Below are 22754 nucleotides of genomic sequence, written 5' to 3'. Positions count from 1 at the left end.
AATGCGCATGCGTACAAGCCCGCACTTTCCTCCTCTCTTGCGCCAGGGAGGTGTCAGTGCGGACGCGCAAATCTTTTGGACGCCCAGCTTCCTTAGTGCGCATGTGCTGATCTGCGCAGGCGCCAGCGGGACGGCCAACAGCTTTTATTTTTTTAATCAGCCCCCCCCCGAGTGCGCATGCGCTCTCTGGTCGCCGAACGGTCACCTTCCCGGCGCGAGGAAGAATCACTCGCCTCCCACCGGCGCATGCGTAGTGCCGACAGACCGCTGGGTGGGAGGGGCGACGCGTGCGCATGGCGCCTTCCCGGACGCTCGGGCTTTTCAGTGCGCCTGTGCGCCGCGCCCGTTGGTGGCGGCGGCGCGTGCGCAGTGGTCTCGCCGGCTGAGCGGAGCGAGCGAGCAGCCGGGGCCGCCCCGCGTGTCTGTCATGTACCAGCGGAGCCGGACCGTGGCCGGGCTCCTGGGCCCCGCCGCCCGCTGGTGGGGGCCGCGCTGCCGCTGGGGCGGGGCCCGGTGGGGACCGGGCGAGTCCCCGCGCTGCTGCTACCGGGCGCGGCAGCAAGTGAGTGACGGACGGGGCGGGGCCAGGGACGGGTCGAGGTCAGGGGGCGGGGCCAAAGATAGAGGGGCGGGGCCAAAGATAGAGGGGCGGGGCTGCTATGCTGGGGTGAGGAGGGGGCACAGGGCAGGATGTCCTAGGCGGGGTCCTGGGGCAGGGTCTATGGAGGGTGCATGGGCTGGGTGTTGGGTCTGGGGGATGTGCATGGGCTGTGGGATACAGGATGCATGACTGGAAACTGGTAGTGCAGGGGACTGCAGAATGCGTAAGTTGGGGGCTGGAGGGGTGCAGAACCTGGGGGTTTAGAGGGTGCTTGGTCTGAGGGGCTGTAGAGGACTGGGGGGTTGCATGGTCTTGGAGAGGTGCAGGGTCTGGGGTGTGTGCATGGGCTGAGGGATGCAGAGGTTGGGGAGTGCAGGGGACTGCAGAGTGCAGAAGCTGGGACCTGGGTGGAGGGCAGGGTGTAGAGGCTGAGGTCAGGCGTTGCATGTGGTGAGGGATGCAGAATGCATGGTTGGGGCCTGGGGGTGCAGAGGACTGCAGACATTGGGGGATGCAGGGCTGGGGCCTGTGGCGGGTGCAGGGTCTGGGACTGTAGGGTGAATGTGGAGGGGCATAAGACCACAGGAGTGGAGGGGCAGTGGTAGTGACTTTGAGTGCAGGATTGAGGGGTAAGGTCTGTGGTTTGGTTGGGAATGTGGGGAGCAGGGCTGTGCAAATCCATGCCTATGTAGATTAGGATCAGCTCTAGAGAGAGCTAAAGGTATAAATCTTTTCACTCTTTCTGCCTGATTATGTGTCAACCCCACCCCAGGATTTTGGGGAGGGTTCATCAGGGGTGCACGTGAGATTGTTCTGTAGGGGATTGGTCTATCTTACGGGTGGGGAAATGGGATATGGAGCCTTTCCCCTCTAGGGGGTGCTGGCTCCAATCTGCCCGCAGGTCGGGGGGCACTGGGAGATGGGGCCTTTCCCTTGTAAGGACCCCAGCAGAATCTCTGAGTGGTGTCAGTCCCTCTAATTGCTTCTCCCTTCCAGGACCTGGCCTCCTGCTGGGAGAAGGCCCCCCAGGCACTGGGCCCACCCATGGCCCTGAAGTTCCACTTGTCACTGGTAGAGCAGCAGGTGGAAGCTGCCAGGACTGTCCTGTTGCCCCCTCCAGGGGCCAGCCTGGTGCGTGGTACCTTCCCGAGTTCATTGGAGCAGAAGCTGAGCCTGCATGAGCTGCTGCAGGGTCTGGAGCAGGGGTGCCCCCGCCAGCTCGCTGCCCTCTCCCCTCTGGAGGGCATGGAGGCCTCTGTCACCACAGTGGATGGGCAGCGGGAGGATGACATCACCGTGCGTGAGGGCACCGGCCTGGACAGCGCCTCCCTGGACTCTCTGTACAGCCTGTTTTACGGCAAGCCCTGCTGGATGCCCTTCCAGGCCACTGCCGGTACAGCCACCAGTGCCACCTCTGGCTCACCTGGGAACCACGACCCCAACATGGAGAAGCACCTGGCTGTCATGTACGAGAAGCTGCAGCATGAGGTACGCCACGGCCCGGATGCCTGGGTCCCCTGCCTTTCCCTTGGGTGGGCTGTCTGGATTCTCGACCCCTCATTCCCCCTTCTCCCCTGGCTGTATGCCTGTCTTCTCCATCCCTCGTTTCCCCATGCCCGCTGCCCGGATTCTCTTCCCTGCCTGGATCCCATCTCTGCTGAACACTTTTCCTGCTAGCGTCTGCCAGCCCCAGGCCTGTAGGGCAGCTCTTATTTCTGTTCCTCCTTACACAGCCGAGCCTTCCTGCCCTCTGGGCTCTCCATAGCGACCTACCGGCAGCTTTGAGGGGTCACACAGCTGCAAGGGGCCTCTGAGCTCAGCCTGAATGAGGAACTGATGGGAGCCTTGTACTCCACCCTTCCCTCCTGGGGGTAAAGGGAATCCATTGTTGGGGCAGAACGGGCAGTGGGGCAGGGCATACCCCGCATGCAGCATCCCCTGCCAATCTGCTTCAGCCCTGCACTTCAACACATGCCCTGTAGAGGGCAGAGGAGAGCGCCCACCATCCCTGGCCTGTCTGCTGAGGCTGCTAATGAGGGGGTCGGCTAGGGCCAGTGGAGAGGGTGGCTTTCTTATACACAGGCTCCATGTGCCATTGAGGGATCTTAACTGTCAGTGCAGCCCCTGAACCAGCCAGCAGGGGGTATCTTGCTGAGTGAGGGGCTCCTGCCAGGGTGTGAGCATGGCATGATCACTTGTATTACAGTAACACCTAGAGGGCCACCTGTGCAGTGCCGTCGTGCCGGGCGCTGCACAGACACACAGCGCGAGACAGTCCCTGCCCCCGCTGAGTTCAGGGCCTGTTGTGCCGGGCGCTGCACAGAGGCACAGGGAGGGACAGGCCCTGCATTGAAGAGCTCACACTGTACATAGACAAAGGGAGGATTATTCTCCTCATGTTCCGGGGAACTGATGCCCAGAGATTCATGTCTTGCTCAACGGCACAATGAGTCAGTGGCTGAGCCGGGACTTGAACCCGGCTCCCACCTTCCCGTGGCCCCTCTTCCCTCACTGAGCCTTTGCTCTCCCCCTCGTCCTCCTGCAGCTGCCAAATTTCTTCCGGAAGATACCTGACTACGGGATCTACTCTCAGGACGTGGAGTTCGTCAACGAGATCCTGCACCTGAGGACTCGGTCAGTGCCAAGCCAGGGGTGGGGTGGGGGCAGTGGACCAAGCCACTTGTCTTTGGGGGGGTGGCAGGTGGGATCAGCCCACTCTTCCCATGGTGGGGGTGGAGCTTAGGGGCTGTGCCACTACTCTTGCCCTGGGGGAGTGGTGGGACCGGCCCACTTTCCCTTGGGAGGGAGGATTGACTCAATTCCTCCCATTGGCGAGGGTTGTTGGGGTGGGGGGAGATGACCATGCCCCTCTCAGAAGGGGTGGGCCTATCCCACTCTCATCCTGGGAGCAGGTGGGACAGGCCCATTCTTCCCCCAGGGGCTGGGAGGGTTTGGATCGGCCCATTCTTCACCTGGCCCGGGGGTGGGTGCCACATTGGGATCCCCTCAATCTGGAGGCCCTAGCCTTAGCCTGAGGGCTGTCCTGCCCTTCCCCGCCGCCAGGGGCCGAGCCATGTACCAGCTGGCGCTGACCCTGTGCCGCCTCGTGGCCTGGAACTACTTCGCCAACATGCGGCTGGAGGTGCTGAAGCTGACGCAACACCCCGAGAACTGGAGCGTCCAGGCCCGCTGGCGCATCACAGGGGTCCCCTTCCACGTCCTCTTGCTGCGCTTCTACAAGAGGGACAAGAGAGAGCTGTACAGGTGAGAGCCTGGCCTGGCACCCCGCACCCACCCTCCCTCACCGTGTTGTACAGATGTTCGCTGCTCCTGTCTCTTTCTTCTGATGAGCTGTGTAGCCACTCCTGGGAGTTGCCCTTTTTCCTTCCCTGCTGGGCTTTCCAGGGCCGTGACCTCCCTGAGCCAGGGCTAGGGACTGTTTAACCTCAGCACAAAGCAATGCCCCTGCTGACCTCAGAGAGGGGGGGAACTTCCTAGCCCCTAGGACTGCTCCTCCCCCAATGGGGTCTTCCCCAGCTGCTCCCAGTGTGGGGGGGTGTTTTCTCTGCCTCCCAGAGCCACTGCCTTTGAGCTGCTTGAAGCCCTAAGATTTGGTATTCCCCTGGAGTAAGTCCCAGCATCCTTCCCCCCCCCATGGCCCTTAGAGCAGAGGTTCTCAAACTGGGGGGCGGGCCCTTCTGGGAGGAGGGGAAGAGCTATAGGGGGGGAAAAAGCCTTACTGCACATATTTTACTCACAGCAGTGAATAACTAGCAAAGCCATTTCAGTGGTTCTCAAGTTGCGGCCCACAAAGCCGTGGCCTACGTGACATGCTCAGGGCCATACGGGTAGTATTGGATGCGGCCCATAGTGGTGACTAGGTTGAGAACCACTGCTCCAGACATATCAGGCCCTCAACTGGCGCTGTGCCTTCTGCCAGATTTCTGTTCAGCTTGCAGAGCGTCCTACAAAGTCACTGCCATCTGTACGTTAACTTGTTTGCTGCGAGGCGGCGTGTACGTTTAATTGTCAGCACAGGCCACAATTGCAGGTTTGCGCTTGCTCTTATTGCAACCGACTGTTGTGCAACAGATACGAAACCCTCAAGTGATAAAGAAGCTGAAACTGATTCAAGTGAAGTGTCGCTGCATGTATCAGTATATGTATTGTGTGGTGGAGGGGGAAAGACTCAAGGGGGGGGGCATGATCACAAAAGTTTGAGAACAGCTGCCTTAGAGACACCTGCCTGGGGGGCTAGCAGTGCTCCCCCCCCCAACCAGGCCCAAAACCTCCCCAATAAACCTTACACTAGATTTGACTGTCCTTTATTATACTCCCCTTCCAGGACCTATGATGCCTATTCCACTTTCTTCTTGGACTCCAGAGGGCTGATCCGCTGTCACCGGATAGACAAGGTGAGTGCCGGGGCGGGCCATACCACTGCTGGGGCAGGTAGCTCTTCTGTCTCCTGGAGTGGAGCCAGGGCACTACTGTGTGGGGTACTGGCAGATGATCCGTGAAAGCAGCTGCCCCAGCGTTTAACGCCTGCCCCTCTCCCCTCCGTGTAGCTGATGCCGTCCCCACCACCTGTGGTCAAGGCGAAGAAGCTGCTGGTGGCCGCTCTGGTTGGCCTGGGCCTGTTGGAGCACAGACCCTCTCTGCAGCTGCTCTTTTCTGCCCTGGCTGGCAAACAGCAGGCGGCGTCAGGGGGCTACAGGGACAGCTGAGCCAGCCCCGGATGTTGTGACTCTTGTGAGCTGATGTCGCCTCAACGCACAAAGCCTGGTCCGCCGGCTCCGCTGCATGGTCTGTGCCCTGCCCCCTCCCCCCTCCCTGCCAAGTACTGTAAAGAACCACTTGTAACTTAACTGTACATAATAAAGCCGTGTGGAGAAATGGCTGGGCTGGGGCCAGTGGCTCTGGGACGGCAGGGAGCTGGGGGGCGTCTAGGCCTGGAGACACCAGCTGTGTTGGAGGCATAGGGAAGCTGTGGGACACCAGCATCTCACTGGTGCACAGGGGAGCTGGAATTCAACATGTAGGGAGGGCTTATGGCAGAGGAAGGACATGGGGCTCTCATGTCTTGGCCTGGGGGGGGAGGAGGCGGCGGAGGCAGCAATGGGGCCTGTTTAATCCCAGCACAAAGCAATGCTCCCTGCTGGCCCCAGAGATGAGGCAACTTCCTAGCCCCTAGGACTGTTCCTCCCCTGGTGGGGTCTTCCCTAGCTGCTCCCAGCTCAGTCCTTCCTGCCCAGCCGTACATGGGTGGGAGAAAAGGGTTGACTGCTGAGAGCACTCACTCCTTCCTGGCAACCCCCTGCCAGGTGCTTTACAGCTGTGTTGGTGCTGCTCTAACCCCTTGACCCCACCCCCCTCAGAGCCCAGGAGTCCTGATTCCCACCCCCACGCTGAGCAATTACAAACAAGCTCAAACCCCTGCAGAGAACAACCCCCAGCAGCGATGAGGCCACGACCTAGGCAGCAGCCGCCCTCTGGTGAATTCCAGGGCCATGGGGAGAGAGAACCCACCAGTGGGGCAATGAGGCAGCAGGAGACTCAAGGGCAAGCACAGGGCTCAGCTGTCACTGGTGACAGGGCAGCCCAGGGAGGGTGTCTATTAAAAGCTGGAAGTCCCCTTGGCCTTGAACTTACACCCACACCAGGGAGCCAGATGGTCTCCCAAGGGTGGCCCGGCTCTGAAGCCGTTAGCCTGAGGAGGGGAGGAGACCAGGTCTGGCTTAATTTAAAAATCGCTTTGTTTCTGCTGCCCTCCTTGGCCAGAACACGCTATACAGCTGTACAGAGTCCATAGAAAAGGGGTAGCCTCCCCCAAAATAACGCAGTCCTGAGGGGCCGGCTTTGGCCTCCAGGGCCTCTAGCCCAGCTCCTCCCGTGTCTTGCCCACTTTCTTGGGCAGCTTCTTAGCAGAAGCGTCCTCCAGCTCCTTCGCCTTGTAGTAATGAGGGGCCACCTCCAGCAGCCACGTGCTGTCGATCTCTATGACCTGCAGGAGGGAGACAAGGGGTCAGCAAGTGCCCCCTTTGGTGCAGCACCTCCTAGTGGACGAGGGTACAACAAGAGGGAGCTGGGCAGTGGTCCAAAATGCCAGGACTAGCCCTTTAAATAAATATGGGGCTAAAAGCTCCACCCCTTTTATGCTAATGAAGTCTATCTCCACCCCCCCAGCAGGAAGTGGAAGGGGTTAACACAGATCAGAGGTTCCACAGCAGGGGCTACCCCTTCTCAGGGAAGACAGAACAGGAAGGGGGCCTTCTGGTGGCTGGAGGGTGCAGTGCAGCACTACTAAGTATAGGGCTGGCTTCCCAGCCAGAGTAAGCTGTACCCAAGCCCTGCTGCCCAGGGTCTCTCCTTGGCACCATTGTACCAGGGCTATAAGCCCCTCCCCTCTAGGCCTAGGCTGCGTGCGAGGAAGCATCCCACAATGCTTTGGGCTACCCCCCCCAGAGACAGGAGTCCCAGCATGTCCCGCTGCCGCCGGCTGGCGTACCTGTCTCATGAACTCTTTGGTGGTGAAGACCAGCTCGTGGTAGATGAGCCAGCGGGGCTGCTCCTCGAAGAGGCAGCTGTTGGGGTGAACGAAGACCGTCTGCTGGTGCTTGACTGTCTTGTAGCCGGTGCGGGTCAGGCGGGCCGTGTGGTAGAAGAAGCCAGCGGTGATAGCCTGGGAGGGAGAGCAGGGAGGGTCAGCAAGGGGCAGGAAGGTGGGGGGTTGGGCAGCGAGGGGCGGGGGTTACCTTGCGGATGGGAACGTAGTCCCCCTCGCTGGAGGTGAGGTCCACCTCGATGCGCTCCATCAGCCCCTCCAGCTGCTCCCGCACGTCCCGCGCCCGCCTCATGGAGCGGAACTGGATGAAGTTCTCGTAGCACCACTGCATGGAGAAAGCGCTCTCCACCCACTGTGGGTGGGGCAGGGGTCAGAGCCAGCTGTGAGCCTGGGCTCCCCTCAGGCTTTTACCTAGCTGGCTAGGGCAACTCGGAGACCGTGTACTGTAACCCAGTCCCCAGGGCAGGGGCTGGATTGGAGCCAGTGCCCCCATGGGGGGGAATATCACATTCCCCTCCATCCTGGGGCTGGATTGGAGCAAGCACACCCAGTGTCCCCCATTCCCTACCCCCTGTGCCAGCCAGTCCCCTGGACCATGGGGCTGGAGGGGAGTTGGTCCCACCTAGGGGGAAAGGGGCTGTGTCCCATCCCTGACCACCCAGTCCCCCCACCTTAGGATGGATCAGAGTGGGCACCGCCCCCCACCCTCGGGGGGGAGGGGAAGGCCCCGTGTCCCTTCCCTGCCCCCTCACCTGGGTGTAGACGTTGAGCAACACCAGGTGGTCCCCGCCAGGCAGGAAGAAGTTCATGCGGGCGTTGTCAGCGTGCACCACCTTATCCTTGGGCCGGTAGAAGATGGAGTTGTTGACAGACAGCATGGCCGCAATGGAGAGGATCTGCTCTGAGCACTTGTACCTGCGGAGCCCCGGGGGGAGGCAGCGTTAGAGAGCGGGGAAGCCCGCCCCCGGACAGCTGACCAGAACGGGGCTTGGGAAACGTGACCCTTCAGGGGCGAAGGCAGCTGGTGAGCCCGGGGCGGGCTGCGGCCCAGCAGCTGAGCCTGGGTGGAGGTGAGAGAGGAGCTAGGGATGGGGGCACTAGAGCTTTTGAAGAGGAAAGGGGGACTCACTGCTCCGAGGCCAGGATCATCTTGGACAGCATGGGGTCCACGGGCAGCTCTGCCATCTTCCGGCCCAGCTGGGAGAGAGACGCGTCATTAGAGACTTGTTCCCCCACCTCTGATCACTCCTTGGGCCCATCTAGCCCGCTATCCCGTCTGCTGGCCACCCTGGATCAGACCTATAGGCCCATCTAGCTCTGCCCTTCTCTCCCCAAGACAGCAAAGCCCTCCCCATACTACGACTCACTGGTCAGTGTTATCCCACAGAGGGATGAGTGTGTGTGAAGATTCCTTCCTGACCCCCAGGCATGAGGCTCAGATCCTGCCCTGGAGCATGGGGGTGTCCCAGCAGGGGAGTCCTGGGTCCCAACAAGCAAAGGTACCCCTAGCAGCACAAAGACTCCCTACTTTTGTCACGGGAGGACCTCCCCCTTACCTTGGTGAGCTCCCCAAGGTGGTTGAGCGCGCCCAGGGCATACAGCTGCTCCAGGGCCAGCACCAGGGTCTCATGGGGTGGCGGGTCCATGAAGTCAAAGTGGATGAGGTCGTTGATGCCTGCGAGAGAGAGGGGGCAGGCAAGGTGGCGGGATTTAAATCAGCAAGCAGGAAACCTCGATTGAAATCACCGCTCTGCCTCTTGTTTTGCATTGGTACTTTGTAGTTATTTGCCTAAAGCCAGATTGATCCTCACTGGTTGAGAACTGTTAGAACATGCCAGTTTGCATCTCCAGCTAGCCTTCGCAGTAACCGGGCGCTTCTTTTTGCTAGCCAGGACACAGTAGATGGATACACCTTTATCTAAGCAATTAGAAGCTTCGCTTCCATTGGGATTCTTCATTTTTACATTGTTTATGATGTTAGAAAATGGCGAAGGATGGGTCTCCGGTTGATTAACTGTTTACCCGTGATGTGTGTCAAGCGGCATTTTGGGATGGAAATTGGAATTGAATTTTGGCCTAAAAACCAGCATTGTAAAGTTGTAAAACTGACTGAAAGGGGCTGGAGCCATAAAAAATAAACGTTTATTTAAACGTGATTTGCACTTAGAACTAACCAATTTGTTAAAGTGAAATAATGGCAATATTCTCTCTGCCCCTGTAGAAGAGGTTACAGCTGGCTTAGCACTTCAGCACCCTCAGGTGCTTAGCCAGCGACTGCCCTGAATGCAGTGGCGTGACGTACTTTAACAATTCAACCAGTGTGTGCTGCTTGGCTAGTAACATAATATACATTCATCAAAGCAGCAGATGAGATGACGCTGAGGCCTTAACCCAGGTTGTCAGCCTTGCACATGTAATGTTAAATAGGTGATTTTTGAAAATCAACCAGTAGTTCATTTAAATAAAACTGAGCTGATTAAAACAAATATGATTTTTATCCTCCTTGGGGTCAGGCAGTGGAGCTAGGCTCCACCCCACTGGGACCTCCCTCCCCACCCCCGGGCAAGCTCCACCTCCCCACCCCTCCCAGGCAAGCCCCCTCCGCACCCAGACTCTTGAGCAGCAGCACCACGTTGCCCAGGTTGGTCCTCTGGATCTCAGGCACCGTGGTCTCCTCCATCTCGTTCTTGTAGGCCCAGGCAGTGTAGAGGCGGAAGCATTTCCCAGCAGCCACGCGCCCGGCGCGCCCGGCCCGCTGGTTGGCGGAGGCCTGGGGAGGGGGAGATGGGTGTGAGATGAGGGCACGTGCGGGGAGATACGGGACCCTCTGACCCCACGTGAAACCCTGTAACCTGGGGCTCTGCCGGGCCCTATCGTCAGAACATGGGAAATGGGGAGGAGAGGGGGATGTCCTGTATCTGGAGCGGGTGTTGGGGCTGTGGAGAAGTCCCCGTACCCGGGAGCAGGGTGTGACCATCAGGGACTCCAGGCCGGGATAGGCGCTGTACTCTGATGGCGGTGGTTGGGAGGCAGAGGGTCGGGGCGGGTGCTGTACCCCGAGGGGGGTGGTTGTGGGGCAGGGGGTCCCATACCCGGGAGCTGGGCATGACGATCAGGGACTCCATGCTAGGGTAGGTGCTGTACCCTGAGGGAGGAGGTGGGGGGTCGTGGCAGGTGCTGTACCCCGGGGGGGGGGTGTGTCCCGTACCCAGGAGCAGGGCGTGATGATCAGGGACTCCATGCCGGTGCGGGTGCTGTACCCCGAGGGGCGTGGTAGGGAGGCAGGGGCTCGGGGCAGGCGCTGTACCCTGATGGCGGTGGTAGGGGGCCAGGGGGGGTCCCATACCCAGGAGCAGGGTGTGACAATCAGGGACTCCAGGCCGGGCGGGTGCTGTACCCCAAGGGGGGTGGTTGGGGGGCAGGGGGTTGGGGCGGGCGCTGTACCCCTAGGGCGGTGGGTCCCATACCCGGGAGCAAGGTGTGACGATCAGGGACTCCATGCCTGTGCGGGCATTGTAGCTCTTTTGCTTGCAGAACCCCGGGTCAATGACATAGATGATCCCATCAATAGTCAGCGAGGTCTCTGCGATGTTAGTCGCCACGACGACCTGCGAGGGGTGGGGAGACACCTCGTCAGCCAGCCCTGGCCCACAGAAGACACCCTGGGGTCCCCCTGTGCGGTGGCCTGGGCTGGACAGGCTGGTCCCCTGGGCCTCAATCAGTCACAGCTGCTGAGCAGGGACTGTGGGGGAGGAGTGTATGCACCTAAGCACCGCCCCTTCCACAGCTCCTCCTCTTCATAGTCCCGCCCCTTCAAAAGCTCCTCCCTTGCTGCCCCAACCACACATACAAACTTCGCTTTCATCCCATCCCTTCCCCAGCCACCTACCCCTGAAGCCACACCTCTGGAGCTGTAAGCCCCACCCACTCAGCCATCTACCCCATGTAGCCATGCCCACAAAGCACTAAGCCCCTCCCATAAACCGAGCTATCCTTGAAGTCACGCCCCCAGAGAGCTAAATCCCATCCTCTAAGCAATCTACCCACAAAACCACACCCCCAGACCTCTAAGCTCCTCCTACAAGCCCATCTACCCCAAAAGCCATGCTCCCAGCTCACTAAATCAGCTACTCCTGAAGCCATGCCCCAGAGCTCACAGCCCCTCCCTCAACCTCAAACCCCTCCCCATAGGCCACGCCCAAGCCCATCTATCCCCCCGAAGTCCCGCCCCAGAGGTGTAAGCACTTCCCCTGCATCCCTACACCCCCAAGCCCCACCCCTGGAGCTTGAAGCCCCTCCCTACCCCACCCCTCACCTTCCGGGCCCCGGGCGGGGTGGGCTCGAAGATCTTGGCCTGCATGTCGGAGGGCAGGTTGGCGTAGATGGGCAACACCAGCAGCTCGGGGATCTTGGAGCCCAGGCGGCGGCAGCGTTCCTGCAGCATCTCGCAGCAGGCCTCGATCTCCTCCTGCAGGGGGCGGAGCCAAAGGTGGGGTGAGGGTCAGACACTGCAGGGGGTGGGGCCAGGCCCTGTAGGGGGCGGGAGCAGGCACTTACCTGGCCAGTGAGGAAGACCAGGATGTCGCCGGGCGCCTGGGTGACGTGGATCTGCAGCACTGACACCACGCAGGCCTCCAGGTAATCGGCCTCGGGGGCCTAGAGAGGGGTCAGACCGGGGTCAGAGCTCAGCTCCCGCCACTCCCTGCCCCACGGCGTGACTGGAGCCTTCCTCGCCCCCCTCCCTCAACGTTCAGATGCTGCTCCCCAGGCCCCACCCTGTCCCCCCTCCAACCGGCCCCTGGAGCCCTCCTCTCGGGCTTGCTCGGCTCCCTGGCTGCCTGTCTCATGTAGGCCCCACACCCTGCTCTCCCAGATCTCTCCATGTTGCCCCCTGCTGGCCACGTCATGTTTCCGACCCACCTCCTCCTGGTCATGCTGCCCCATCCTAGCCACTCCTTCTCCTCCCCACCCCCCAGAACCCCCTTAACAGTCCCTCCATGCCTTCCCTTGGGTCATGCTTCCACTCCTCCCACCGAAAAAATACTCTCCCCACACCACCTCTCCTCCTGGGTGTCCCCCACACTGCCCCCTCCTGGCCACGCCTCCCCGCTAGGTCATGCTTCCCCTCCCCACAATACTCCCCCCCCATACCTCCCCCTCCTGGCCACAATCTTCTCTATTCTTCCCCAGAACCCCTCCACCCACAACGATCCTGCCAAAACGCCCCACCCCCCACCTTCCCGCAGCCAGCGATTACGCCATGCTGCCCCCCATTCTGCCCTCGAGGGGCCCCCCCATCTTCCCCCCCCAGACCTTGGTGTAGAAGATGTCCACAGGGAAGCGGCGCCCGGGGATGCGGAAGATGGGTGCGTCGTCGAAGAAGGTGGAGAAGCGCTCGGTGTCCAGGGTGGCGCTGGCGATCAGCACCTTGAGCGCCGGGCGGAACCGGGCGATGTCCTTGATCAGGCCGAACAGGATGTCGGTGTGGAGAGTGCGCTCATGGGCCTCGTCTATGATGATCACGCTGCGCGAGGGGGAGAGGGTGTGTGTGTGAGTGCATCAGGAACGGCCCTGCTCCCTGCAGCACAGCGCCCCCTAAAGCCACAATCGGGTATTGGTGCCAGTACTGACTGCCGGGGAGAGCGTCCCAGCCCCGCCCCCTGCAGCACGACACCCCCTAGAGCCACAATCGGGTATTGGTGCCAGTACTGACTGCCAGGGGAGAGCGTCCCAGCCCTGCCCCTGCAGCACAGCGCCCCCTAAAGCCACAATCGGGTATTGGTACCAGTACTGACTGCCAGGGGAGAGCGTCCCAGCCCCACCCCCTGCAGCACGACACCCCCTAGAGCCACATTGGGGTATTGGTGCCAGTACTGACTGCCGGGGGAGAGCGTCCCAGCCCCGCCCCTGCAGCATGGCGCCCCCTAGAGCCACAATGGGGTATTGGTGCCAGTACTGACTGCCGGGGGAGAGCGTCCCAGCCCCGCCCCCTGCAGCACGACACCCCCTAGAGCCACATTGGGGTATTGGTGCCAGTACTGACTGCCGGGGGAGAGTGTCCCAGCCCTGCCCCGTGCAGCCCCCCAGCGAGGCTCACCTGTAGCTGGAGAGGTCGGGCTCGGTCAGGAACTCCCGCAGCAGCATGCCGTCCGTCATGTACTTGAGCAGCGTGCGCTCCGACGTGCAGTCCTCAAAGCGGATGCTGTAGCCCACCTGCCAGGCGGGAGGGATTAGCCCGAGCTACCGCTAAACCACCGGCCAATACGAAAGCAGCGTGGCTGGCACCCGTCGGCCAATGAGAGCGCTCCACGGTCCCGCTCGGGGCACTGTTTTACAGTGAGCTGCTTCTGCCTGCAGTCAACTCCAGTGGAGGCCCGGCTTTGACCACATGGGGGAGCCGAAGAGAAACAAGGAGACCTCCCACATCTCTGGTGGGTGGGGGTGGAGGGGATACCTGTTGGCCGGGTGTGGGAGGGGGTCACAGGAATGGACCCAGTTAATTGTAGTCACAAGGAGAGCGACAAGGGCCTTTTCCCTCCATGGGGCATTAGCTCCCAGCTGGTCTGAGGGCAGGGGGACTAGTTGGCTCAGGGGAGTGAGGAATGGGACATGGGACCTTTCCCATCTAGGGGGCACTGGCTCTGATCCAGCCCCAGGGCAAGGGGACTGGCTAGCCAAGGGGGTGGGAGAAAGGACATGGGGCCTGTCCTTTCTAAGGGGGCTGCTTCTGGCTCAAGCAAGCGGGGAAGGGGATAACCAACCCACCAGTCACATACCTCGTTACCAAGCTTAACTCCCATTTCCTGAGAGACTCTGGCCGCGACGCTCATGGCCGCCACTCGTCTGGGTTGGGTGCAGCCAATCTTCATCCCCTTCTCTGTGTAGCCCTAACAAAGGAAACGAGACGGTCCAGGGATCGGATGGAAATTCCCCGGGAGCAGCTGCCAGAGCAGAAATGCAGCCTTTTCTGGGGTGGGGCAGCCTGATAACAGCCTCACCGTCACGCTGCACAGGGATCGCTTGCCCAGTGCGGAGATGCAGCCACCTCTGGGGAGGGGTGCAGCTGGGGTCAGCACTGAATGTGAGGGGAGAACACCCCCTGCTGGACCTCCCACCCCACTCCCTGTGGCACAATGCCACCTAGTGCCACCCCACTGCATTGCAGCCAGCACTGATCGTGGGGAAACAGCGCCCCCTACTGAGCCTCCCAGCCTGCTCCCTGCAGCACAGCGCCCCCTAGCACTGGGGTCAGCACTAACTAGGAGAGAAGAGTCTCCCCTCCCCTCCCAGCCCCTGTCCTGCCACGCCGTTACCTCCTCGTACAGGTACTGGGGGATCTGCGTGGTCTTTCCGGAGCCCGTCTCCCCCTCGATGATGAGGATCTGGTGCTCGGCGATGGCTGCCAGCAGGTCCTGGCGGTAGGGGTAGACGGGCAGGCTGCGCCGCACCTCCTGCATGGACAGCTTCCTCCGCGCCGCCTCTGACAGCTCCGACTTCTCCTCCTGAGCAGGGGGATGGGACACCATCGGCTCAGCCACCCGTCCCTCCACCTGGGCCGGGGGGACAGCCGCTGGATCCCCAAACGGGAGTCAATCCCATAGAGTTCTCAGTCCTCCCGGTGCCAGAGAGGACCACGAGACGCAGGTTGGGGTGAGAGAGGGGGCTGGGAAGGCCCCTTTTTTTTGCTCAACCCATACAGCGTCCCCTGCCCGTGGGCATCCTCAGTGCTGGGATCCCCCTCTAGGGGGCAGAGGGGAGCTCAGCACCACGGCCTGTTCAGCTCTCAGCCTCCCTTGCTCGGAAAATGGGTGGAGGGAAGGGGTTTGGGAATGGGACGGCTGCCCTGCTGGGGGCTGGGCTGAGACCTGGTGACTTGTTACATCTACATGGGAATGAACATCCTATGCCCCACCCCCAAGCCAGCCAATCCCCCCAGCTGGGCTGGATCAGAGCTGATGCCCCCTAGAGGGGAAGGGCCCCAGGTCCCATTCCCCAGGCCCCCAGCGTGGGGCCGAATTGGAGCCAGCGACCCCTAGAGGGGAAAGGCCTCATGTCCCATTCCCCACCCCCCGAGCCAGCCAGTCCACTGCCCTAGGGCCGGATCAGAGCTGGCGCCCCCTACAGGGGAAGGACCCAGCCCCCATTTCTCACCTTGCCCTGGGCCGTGCCCTGCATATGCACAGCGCTGACGAAGTGGATCATCTCGTCCTCCTCCAGCACAAACTCGTAGTCCTTGCCAGGGTGGCGCTGGCCGGCATCGCGGGCCCCGAAGCGCAGGGCAGCCGCCCCGATGTGATCCTCCTCCCAGCGCCGCTGCTCGTCCCGCGGCGTGGCGCGCTCGTCCGCCACCGGCTCCTCGTAGCGGTCGGGGATCTTCTGCCGGGGGAGGGGTGGGGGTTGAGTCACGGCACAGGGGACGCCGCGGGGGCAGGGCCAGGGAGAGCCCAGCTCTGGGGAAAGTCTGACATCAACCCCGGCTGCGCGTGGGCTGCAGGTCAGCCTTCAGGGGTCACCCCCAGACTGGAGCACGGGAGACGGCAGGGCAGGAGGGGTCACAGCCCAAGCTGCAGGGGGTCCAGATTTGAGTCCCCACCACAATCCTGCCCCTTTCGCCAGCCCGAAACTGGCCCTTCCCCGGGAGATCCCCCCACAGTTCAGTACAACCAGCCCCAAGGGGGATGTTCCCCACCCCGGTATGACGCTGGCCCAGCCAGCCATGCTGCTAATGCCAACCCTCCTTCCTCCCAACAAGGGGACCACCCCAGGGAACGCTCACAGGGCACGGACCCGTCACCCTGCCGGGTCCTAACCCCCTTCCTTCACCCCCAGCGGGCGTTCTCAAGTGGGTCACTCTCCTGCCGCAGGGACTCCCACGCCCCCGCTGTCCCCCTCCTTCCATCTCCCCAGCCCCTGGGCAAGGACACCTGCCCCAACTTTCTACGGGGCTACCCCCTGCAGATCACATGCTTCACTGGCCCCTAGGCAGGGTACTACCAGGAAGACCCCCACCTCCGGTCTTACCAATTCCCCAGCCCCACAGCAGGTACCTTGCCACAGCTCCCCCAGAGTGCTCCCCTGCCATGCTCTCCCTCAGAGAGCGCCCCCCCCCCCCCCCGTGTTGGGTACCTTCCCACAGCTCCCCCACACTCCCCGCGGTGGGTACCTTGCCACGGCTTTCCTCGGGCATGTAGTAGCGGCTGCTCTTCTCCAGCTTCTCCTGCTCGCCCGCCCGCTTGTAGTCCTTGGCCAGGTCGCGCACCCGGCGCTTGTACTCCAGCTCCCGCTGCTCGGCCGTCGTCAGCTCCAGCTCCGAGAACAAGTGCTCCTCGTCCACAATCTCCGCCTCCAGGTCCTCCAGCTTGTCCCGCTCCCGCTTGGCCAGGTACTCCCGGCGCGACTTCTTCCGCAGCTCTGGGATCTGGGGGGGATGGAGAGGGGCTGAGGGCACTGGCTGGGAAGCCAGGACCCCTGGGTTCTTGCCCCAGCTCTATGAGGGGAGTGGGGTCTAATAGGTTAGAGCAGAGGGAGCTGGAGTCAAGACTCCTGGGTTCTATTCCCCAGCTCTGGGAGGGGAGCAGGGGGGCTGGGAGTCCGGACTCCTGGGTTCTATCCCCAGTAGGGAGTTAGGGCCTGGATACTGGGCTAGATGGACCCCACTGATCTGATCTAGGGTGGAAAGCAGAGAGGGATACTGAGCTAGATGGGTCTGTACAGCTCCGATCAGCCAGGAGGCGAGACAGAAATACGGTAGGAGAAATACAAAGCTCTCACCATGGTTTTCTTGTCCTCTTCTGCCATCTTCAGTCGCTTCTGCGCCTCTTCGTAGGCCTGCGTCCAACAACAGGAGGGGGAAGAGACACTGATCAGGTTGTGTAGACAGTCCTTCCCCTCCCCTAAAGCAGACCCCAGCTGGCCCCCCAATGAAGTAGGCCGGGCTGCAGACAGACTCCCTAGCGGGAAGGGTCCAGGAATTTCCAGGAGGGGCTCCCCAACTTGATTATAAACTTGGAATTTTCTCCTCCTCCCCACAAATCCCTGCCCTCTGGCTCTGCTCCCTCCAGCGCTTGTGGGGTTCACAATCACCCCTTCAGGGAAGAAATCCAGCAGTAAGAGCACAACACGGGAGAGGCAGGTGGCATCGGGGACTCAGGAAGGGATCCTAGCAATGTGTGTGTGGGGGGTGGAATCCTGGGATAGGATCCTGGCAGCGGGTGGGGTGGGTCAGAGATGGGATCCCAAGACTGTGGCAGTGGAGGGGGATGTTCAGAGCAGAGAGGAATCCCGGGGAGGCATCCTGGCAGAGGGAGGTAGGGGGCTAGAGAGGGATCCCAGTTGTAGGACATACGGGAAGGGCTCAGGAAGGGTCCCAGCTGCAGGGTTGGGGTGGGGGACGGATGCTGGCCGCAGGGACAGGCTCTGACCTTCTTGTCCGAACGCTCCAGGATGTTCCTGGTCTTCTCCTTGTCCTTGCGCTTGACCCGTTCGGCGAAGGCATCGCGCTCCTCCAGGTCCTGCAGACGCTCTCGCTCGCTGCGGTCCCATTCGTCCTCTGAGTCCTTCCCCTCCGAGGACGGCTCACTGCACCCGGGGAAGGGTGAGAGACCACAGTCAGGGCATTAGCCAGCTCCAGGGACCCCCAGTGTGGGGACTGTCCCCCCGCTCCACCCCCTGGGATCCCGTGGAGGCTACACTCACGGCTCCCGCTCTGCTTCGTTCTCTTCCTCCGACGCCTCCTCCTGCTTCCGGCGCAGGTGTTTGCGCCGCTTTTTGTGCTTCCCCTGCTCGGGCCGGCGCTTGGAGCCCGGGGCAGCCCCCCCATCCCCCTCCTCCTCCTCGCTGTCCTCCAGCAGCTGGTACGAGCGGTTCTTCTGCTGCATGGCCAGGGCCTCCCGCTCGGCCACCCGGCCCGGACGCTCCTGGGGGGCCGAACGTGGGATCTGGGAGTCGGGGGAAAGATGGGGATTAGAAACACCGCACAGCCAGCGTGCCCTCCCTGACCCCCAGCCTCCTCCTTAAAGCTCCTCCCGTTAGTGCACAGGTCCCTCCCCTGCAGCTAGCTCCTCCCCTTCACAAAGGCTCCTCCCACTTTCACCCCTTCCCTGATAACCCTTCCCCTTCCCACATGGTCCTCACCCTGGTAACCCCTCCCCACATGGTCCTCTCCCTCCCTCCACTTCCACACAGAGGCCTCACTCCTACAGCTAACCCCACCCAGTCTTTCCACAAGCCCCGCCCACTAAGCTCACAGGACACTCCCCCTTGGCTTCTCCCTCATCCCCTCTGCTCCTGCTCTCTTTGTTCACAGGCCCGTCCCCTTCAGCCCCACTAACCCCACTCCCTCCCCTAGGCACCCCACATGTGTCCCTCCTCTCCCCAGTCCCTTTAGCCTCTTGCCTGAGGCCCCCTTCAACTCCAGTTAGCCCCTCCAGCGTGACTCTCCCCTCAACCCCACTGGCCCCTCCCCCTCCAATGTGACACTCTCCCCTCAGTCCCACCCCACTCAGCCCCTCCCCCTCAAACCCACTAGCCCCTCCCCTCAGCTCCACTAGCCCCTCCTACTTCGGTTGGACCCGCCCCCTCCGCTCCCCTCCGCTGTGGTCCCGCCCCTCCGTCCCCACTAGCCCCGCCCACCTGTTCCCAGAGGCGCTGGGCGAAGGCGCGCACGGCCGGCTCGCTCACGCGCAGGGTCTCAGTCTCCTCCAGGCGATTCAGCAGCTCCTCGGGGCTGCGGCTGCGCCGGGCCAGGCCGAGCAGGAACCCGACCACGTGCCGCTCGCTCAGCCCCAGCAGCGCGTGCAGCTCCCCCGACACCCAGCGCTCCAGCGCCGCCATCCTCCGCCCGCCCGGGCCACCGTACCTCCCGCTAGCCGCTTCCGGGCCACGTGACCCCACCGGACCAACCACTTCCGGGGCGAAGGGGGGGGTCTGTACAGTGCGCCAGCGCTGAGCCGGAATGAGGCAACTGCGCTCCGCCCTTTACCGTAATGAGCGGTATATGGACGGCAGATCTCTAAACCCAAGTCCCGCCGCTACCGTAATGAACAGAATAGCAACCGCAAGCAAAGAGCTCTGGTCGTAATTACAGGAACATGAGCCTCTTCTTTTGCAGCCGATTCCTTACAGTAATGACGGAAATATGAGTTGCTTCTTCTCAGGCGGACTCCTGAGATTCCTGTAATTACAGGAATACCAATTGCTCATTCTCCAGCTGGTTTCACTACCGTAATTACAGGGATATAAGCCACCAGGCTCCCTACCATAATCGCACGGTGTGAGATGCACCCCGCCACCTGTCTGTTTACTGTAATTACAGGAGCTTGTGCCCCACCCCCATTTTCACCTTGTACTGTCATTATGGATATATGCACCCCACCCCAGGGTTGGGCATTTTACTGTAATTATCATCATACCAACTGCAGCCACGAGCACAGCCCAGTTTGGGTCCTCATAGTAATTTGGTGGGGAGGCACCGCATAGAGAATCCAGGTCTTTACCGTAAGTGCAGGTATATGAGTCACAAACCCAAGTTAGGAATGTACTATAATTAGCCATCTATGATCCACAGGTGCAATTTTGGTCTGCACTGTAATTACTGTAATATAAACTGCAGCACCAATTCGGGTCTGTACCATAATTAACAATGTATGGGCTCTAGCATGGATCTGTACCATAATTAACAAAGGACAGGTTATATCCAGAATGGGGTTTGCACCAGGGTACATGCCACAGCACCAAGGGCCAGTACTGTAGTGGTCAATGTATGGTCCCCGCTTTGAGTCAATCCTCTACCATAATTACTAATTTATGAGCCTCAGCTCCTATTGGGACCTGTACCATAGTAATTCGGGTGCAGGCTGCACCCTCAACTTGGCTCTTCACTATAATCATCAGCTTATGAGCCACAACTCCAGTCTATGGTCTGTACCATATAACCTGTATAAGAGCAGCAGCCCTGGTTCGGTTCTGAATCTTAATTGTTATATGAGCTGCAGCTGTACTCAAGCCCTCACCGATTATAACTATAGACGTGTCACCTCTCATTAAGGTCTTTACCCCAGCTGACTACCCTTGCAGTAGCCAACATTATTACAATTATGAGCTGCTGCCCTAATTTGGTTCCTTACTGTAACTAGATGTGTATCCACCACATTCAGCTCGTTAACCATAATTAACTGAGTATGAGTCAGCTTCCTGCTTCCCTCCTTTGAGCTGGTTCCTCAGTTGACATTGTACTGTATTTACTAGCGTATGAGTCAACTTCCTGACTAGGCTTTTTACCATATATACAGACAAATCAGCTCCCTATCTGATTCTTTCTTATTTCTGGCCATGAGTCAACCCTATTTCTAGGCCTGTTAGTCACATTCTTCACTAGGCACTTTACCATGTTTCCAGGCATACGATGTGTCTCCCTAACTGGCTCCGTACTATATTTAACAGTGTGTGAGTTGCCTTCCAAAGTAGGATCTTCACAGTTTTTACAGACCTGGCTCTTATCTATATTTCCAGGCAGGGCCGGCTCTAGGTTTTTTGCCGCCCCAAGCAAAAAAATTTTTGTCTGCCCCCCGTCCCAGCCCTGGGCTCCTCGCCGCACTCCCCTGCTGCCCCAGCCCTGGGCTCTCCCCCCCCACCCACACCCCCTGCCGCCCCAGCTCTGGGCTCCCTCATTCCTCCCCACCATTGCCCCCCCACACACACCTCCTGCCGCCCCAGCCCTGGGCTCTCTCCCCTCCCCACCTGCACCCTCCTTCCGCCGCAGCCCTGGGTCACTGGTAACTCGCTCCCACGGCAGGTCGTTCAGCAGGAATTTTAGATGTGCACAGAACACAGACAGGATTGGTTCCCATATGGTTACAGAACTGCAGTAAAGTGGAACAATTTTCAGCTTGTGTGATTGGAGGATATCTGGATGCAGATTATAAGACTGTCCTCCAGAAATGAGGAAAAGTTGAGGTGCCTTTCCAGGCATATGAGTTGACTTCCCACATATTATTTCATTGTCTCCAGCTTAACTCCGGCAATCAGCAAAGACTCATTCTCATCATAGGCCCGTCTCAGTGCTGTTCTTTGATGGGTCGCTACAGAGGCGGCTGAGGGGTTGACCGGCCTTGTAGGATTTGATCTTTGCAACGCTAGCAGGGATTTCAACGCTGGGGCTGCAGCAATCCAGTGCAGAGCTCTGACTGCTGGGAGACATGGAATGGGAGGCAGAGCAGCACCCACACCACTAGGGGGCGTGGGGGATACATTGTCTTCCACAGTGCAGTGACTGCTGGGGGTGAGCAGGCGAGACAAGAGCGGGGGCTCCTGCATCGTCAATGCCTCACCAGTAGAGGGAGCGAGATGGGGAATGGGAGTTAGGGTGCCCACAGAGCAGAGCTGTGACCACCAGGGGGCGCACAGGATCTGACAGTGCCAACCCTCATCCCCAAGGGGTGCATGGGAAGTCCTGGCAGCGCCCACACCTCACTCCCAGGGGGCACATGGGAGCCAGGTCCTGGCAGCACCCACCCTCACCTCCAGGGAGCACATGGGAGCCAGGTCCTGGCAGCACCCACTCCTCACCCCCAGGGGGCCCGTGGGAGCCAGGTCCTGGCAGCACCCACACCTCAGTCCCAGGGGGCAGGTGGGAGCCAAGTCCTGGCAGCACCTACCCATCCCAGACCGCGTGGGCCATAGATGACAGGAGGGCGGCTTCACGTGCAACATCTTTCTGTTTTATTATAATATATATAAAAAAACACTATTGGAACTGGCCGGATGCGGCCCCCTCCCCCTGCCAGTGCTCAGACGCAGCATCAGTGCCTCCTGCACAGAGCAGGATGGGAGTTAAATGGGGGGAGGGGGGCTGATGCCTCGTTTAGCCCCACTCCCCTGTGACCACACATCTGCCCCTGCTCCCTGGGTGGGGGGAGGAGCCTGCCACACTTGTTCATTCGCTCGCACCCTCGTTCCCGGGCGAGGATGCGGCTGCTCCCCCCAGTGCAAAGGAAAACGAATTAATAATAACAAGAACGAACTAAACTCACAGAGGAGGGGCTCATTCATCCATCCATCCCCCCCACACTCATCCCATTCCTCATTCCCTTCATCCTCATTCTTGTCCCCACACATCCAATTCCACTGTACCTCCATTCTCACTCCTGCCCATCAGAGGCTCTGAATGACACGACCTCCCTCCCACCCATGAAAGGTGGTGAAATTGCTCCATCTACACAGGAAGTGGGATGGCTAAAACAGGAAGTCACACCGTTGGCCCACCCTCCGCTTCAGTCACCTCCTCCCCCCACCTCCAGTCACAGCTGGTCCCTCCCCAATTCCTGGTTGGCTCCACCTCCCACCCCCAAACCACATACTGCCCCACTCCTCCCCAAACACAACTAGTCCTGCCTGAAGTACATAAACATGGCCCCATCTGTAACTAGCTCCAGAACACTTGCAAATGGCCCACCCACCCCTGCAAAGTAGCAATTTGCCCCACTCTCCAAATACTGACTGGCTCCGCCTCAATCTCAACTGGCTCCACCCCAGTCACAGATTGCCCTGCCCTCCGATAGTGATCCAGTCCTCTGCAATTATGACTGGACC

The 22754-nt window shown here is 60.4% G+C and overlaps 2 protein-coding genes across 4 annotated transcripts; one reads left to right on the top strand and one right to left on the bottom strand.

Annotated features, from left to right (window-relative positions):
• The first annotated feature begins 427 nt into the window (after positions 1-427).
• Positions 428-5457, top strand: C13H6orf136 (chromosome 13 C6orf136 homolog). Its single transcript, XM_065416112.1, has 6 exons — positions 428-562; positions 1598-2089; positions 3147-3235; positions 3665-3865; positions 4947-5016; positions 5170-5457. Exons 1-6 carry the CDS (start codon positions 428-430, stop codon positions 5326-5328), a joined length of 1146 nt encoding a protein of 381 aa, XP_065272184.1. The 3' UTR covers positions 5329-5457.
• Positions 5458-6354: 897 nt separating this feature from the next.
• Positions 6355-18998, bottom strand: DHX16 (DEAH-box helicase 16). 3 transcript variants are annotated; one of them, XM_065416113.1, is made up of 20 exons: positions 18798-18998; positions 17862-18103; positions 17588-17744; positions 16938-16994; positions 16330-16584; positions 15318-15542; positions 14480-14668; positions 13943-14053; positions 13264-13379; positions 12480-12690; positions 11724-11822; positions 11482-11634; positions 10634-10774; positions 9774-9936; positions 8723-8841; positions 8296-8363; positions 7919-8081; positions 7357-7518; positions 7110-7283; positions 6355-6605 (listed from the first exon to the last, which is right to left on the bottom strand). In XM_065416113.1, exons 1-20 carry the CDS (start codon positions 18996-18998, stop codon positions 6477-6479), a joined length of 3135 nt encoding a protein of 1044 aa, XP_065272185.1. In that variant the 3' UTR covers positions 6355-6476. The 3 variants fall into 3 exon arrangements, with proteins under 3 accessions (XP_065272185.1, XP_065272186.1, XP_065272187.1); XM_065416114.1 differs by having other exon boundaries at positions 17865-18103; XM_065416115.1 differs by lacking the exons at positions 14480-14668; positions 15318-15542; positions 16330-16584; ... (2 more) ...; positions 17862-18103; positions 18798-18998 and having other exon boundaries at positions 13264-13368; positions 13943-13988.
• Positions 18999-22754: the final 3756 nt, after the last annotated feature.

The sequence above is a fragment of the Emys orbicularis genome, chromosome 13 (genome assembly GCF_028017835.1).
Source record: "Emys orbicularis isolate rEmyOrb1 chromosome 13, rEmyOrb1.hap1, whole genome shotgun sequence".
NCBI lineage: Eukaryota > Metazoa > Chordata > Testudines > Emydidae > Emys > Emys orbicularis.
Note: the sequence above shows the minus strand (reverse complement) of the source record. Positions and strands in the feature narration are given on the sequence as shown.

What these genes read in the sequence shown, in the direction of transcription:
- C13H6orf136 (XM_065416112.1), top strand. Translation starts at nt 428, where the DNA reads ATGTACCAGCGGAGCCGGACCGTGGCCGGGCTCCTGGGCCCCGCCGCC. An exon ending in GCTACCGGGCGCGGCAGCAA is followed by an intron (nt 563 to 1,597) that starts GTGAGTGACGGA and finishes TCTCCCTTCCAG; the next exon opens with GACCTGGCCTCCTGCTGGGA. An exon ending in GACAAGAGAGAGCTGTACAG is followed by an intron (nt 3,866 to 4,946) that starts GTGAGAGCCTGG and finishes CTCCCCTTCCAG; the next exon opens with GACCTATGATGCCTATTCCA.
- DHX16 (XM_065416113.1), bottom strand. Translation starts at nt 18,998, where the DNA reads ATGGCGGCGCTGGAGCGCTGGGTGTCGGGGGAGCTGCACGCGCTGCTG. An exon ending in TGCTCAACGTCTACACCCAG is followed by an intron (nt 7,519 to 7,918) that starts GTGAGGGGGCAG and finishes CCCCACCCACAG; the next exon opens with TGGGTGGAGAGCGCTTTCTC. An exon ending in CCAAAGAGTTCATGAGACAG is followed by an intron (nt 6,606 to 7,109) that starts GTACGCCAGCCG and finishes TCCCTCCTGCAG; the next exon opens with GTCATAGAGATCGACAGCAC.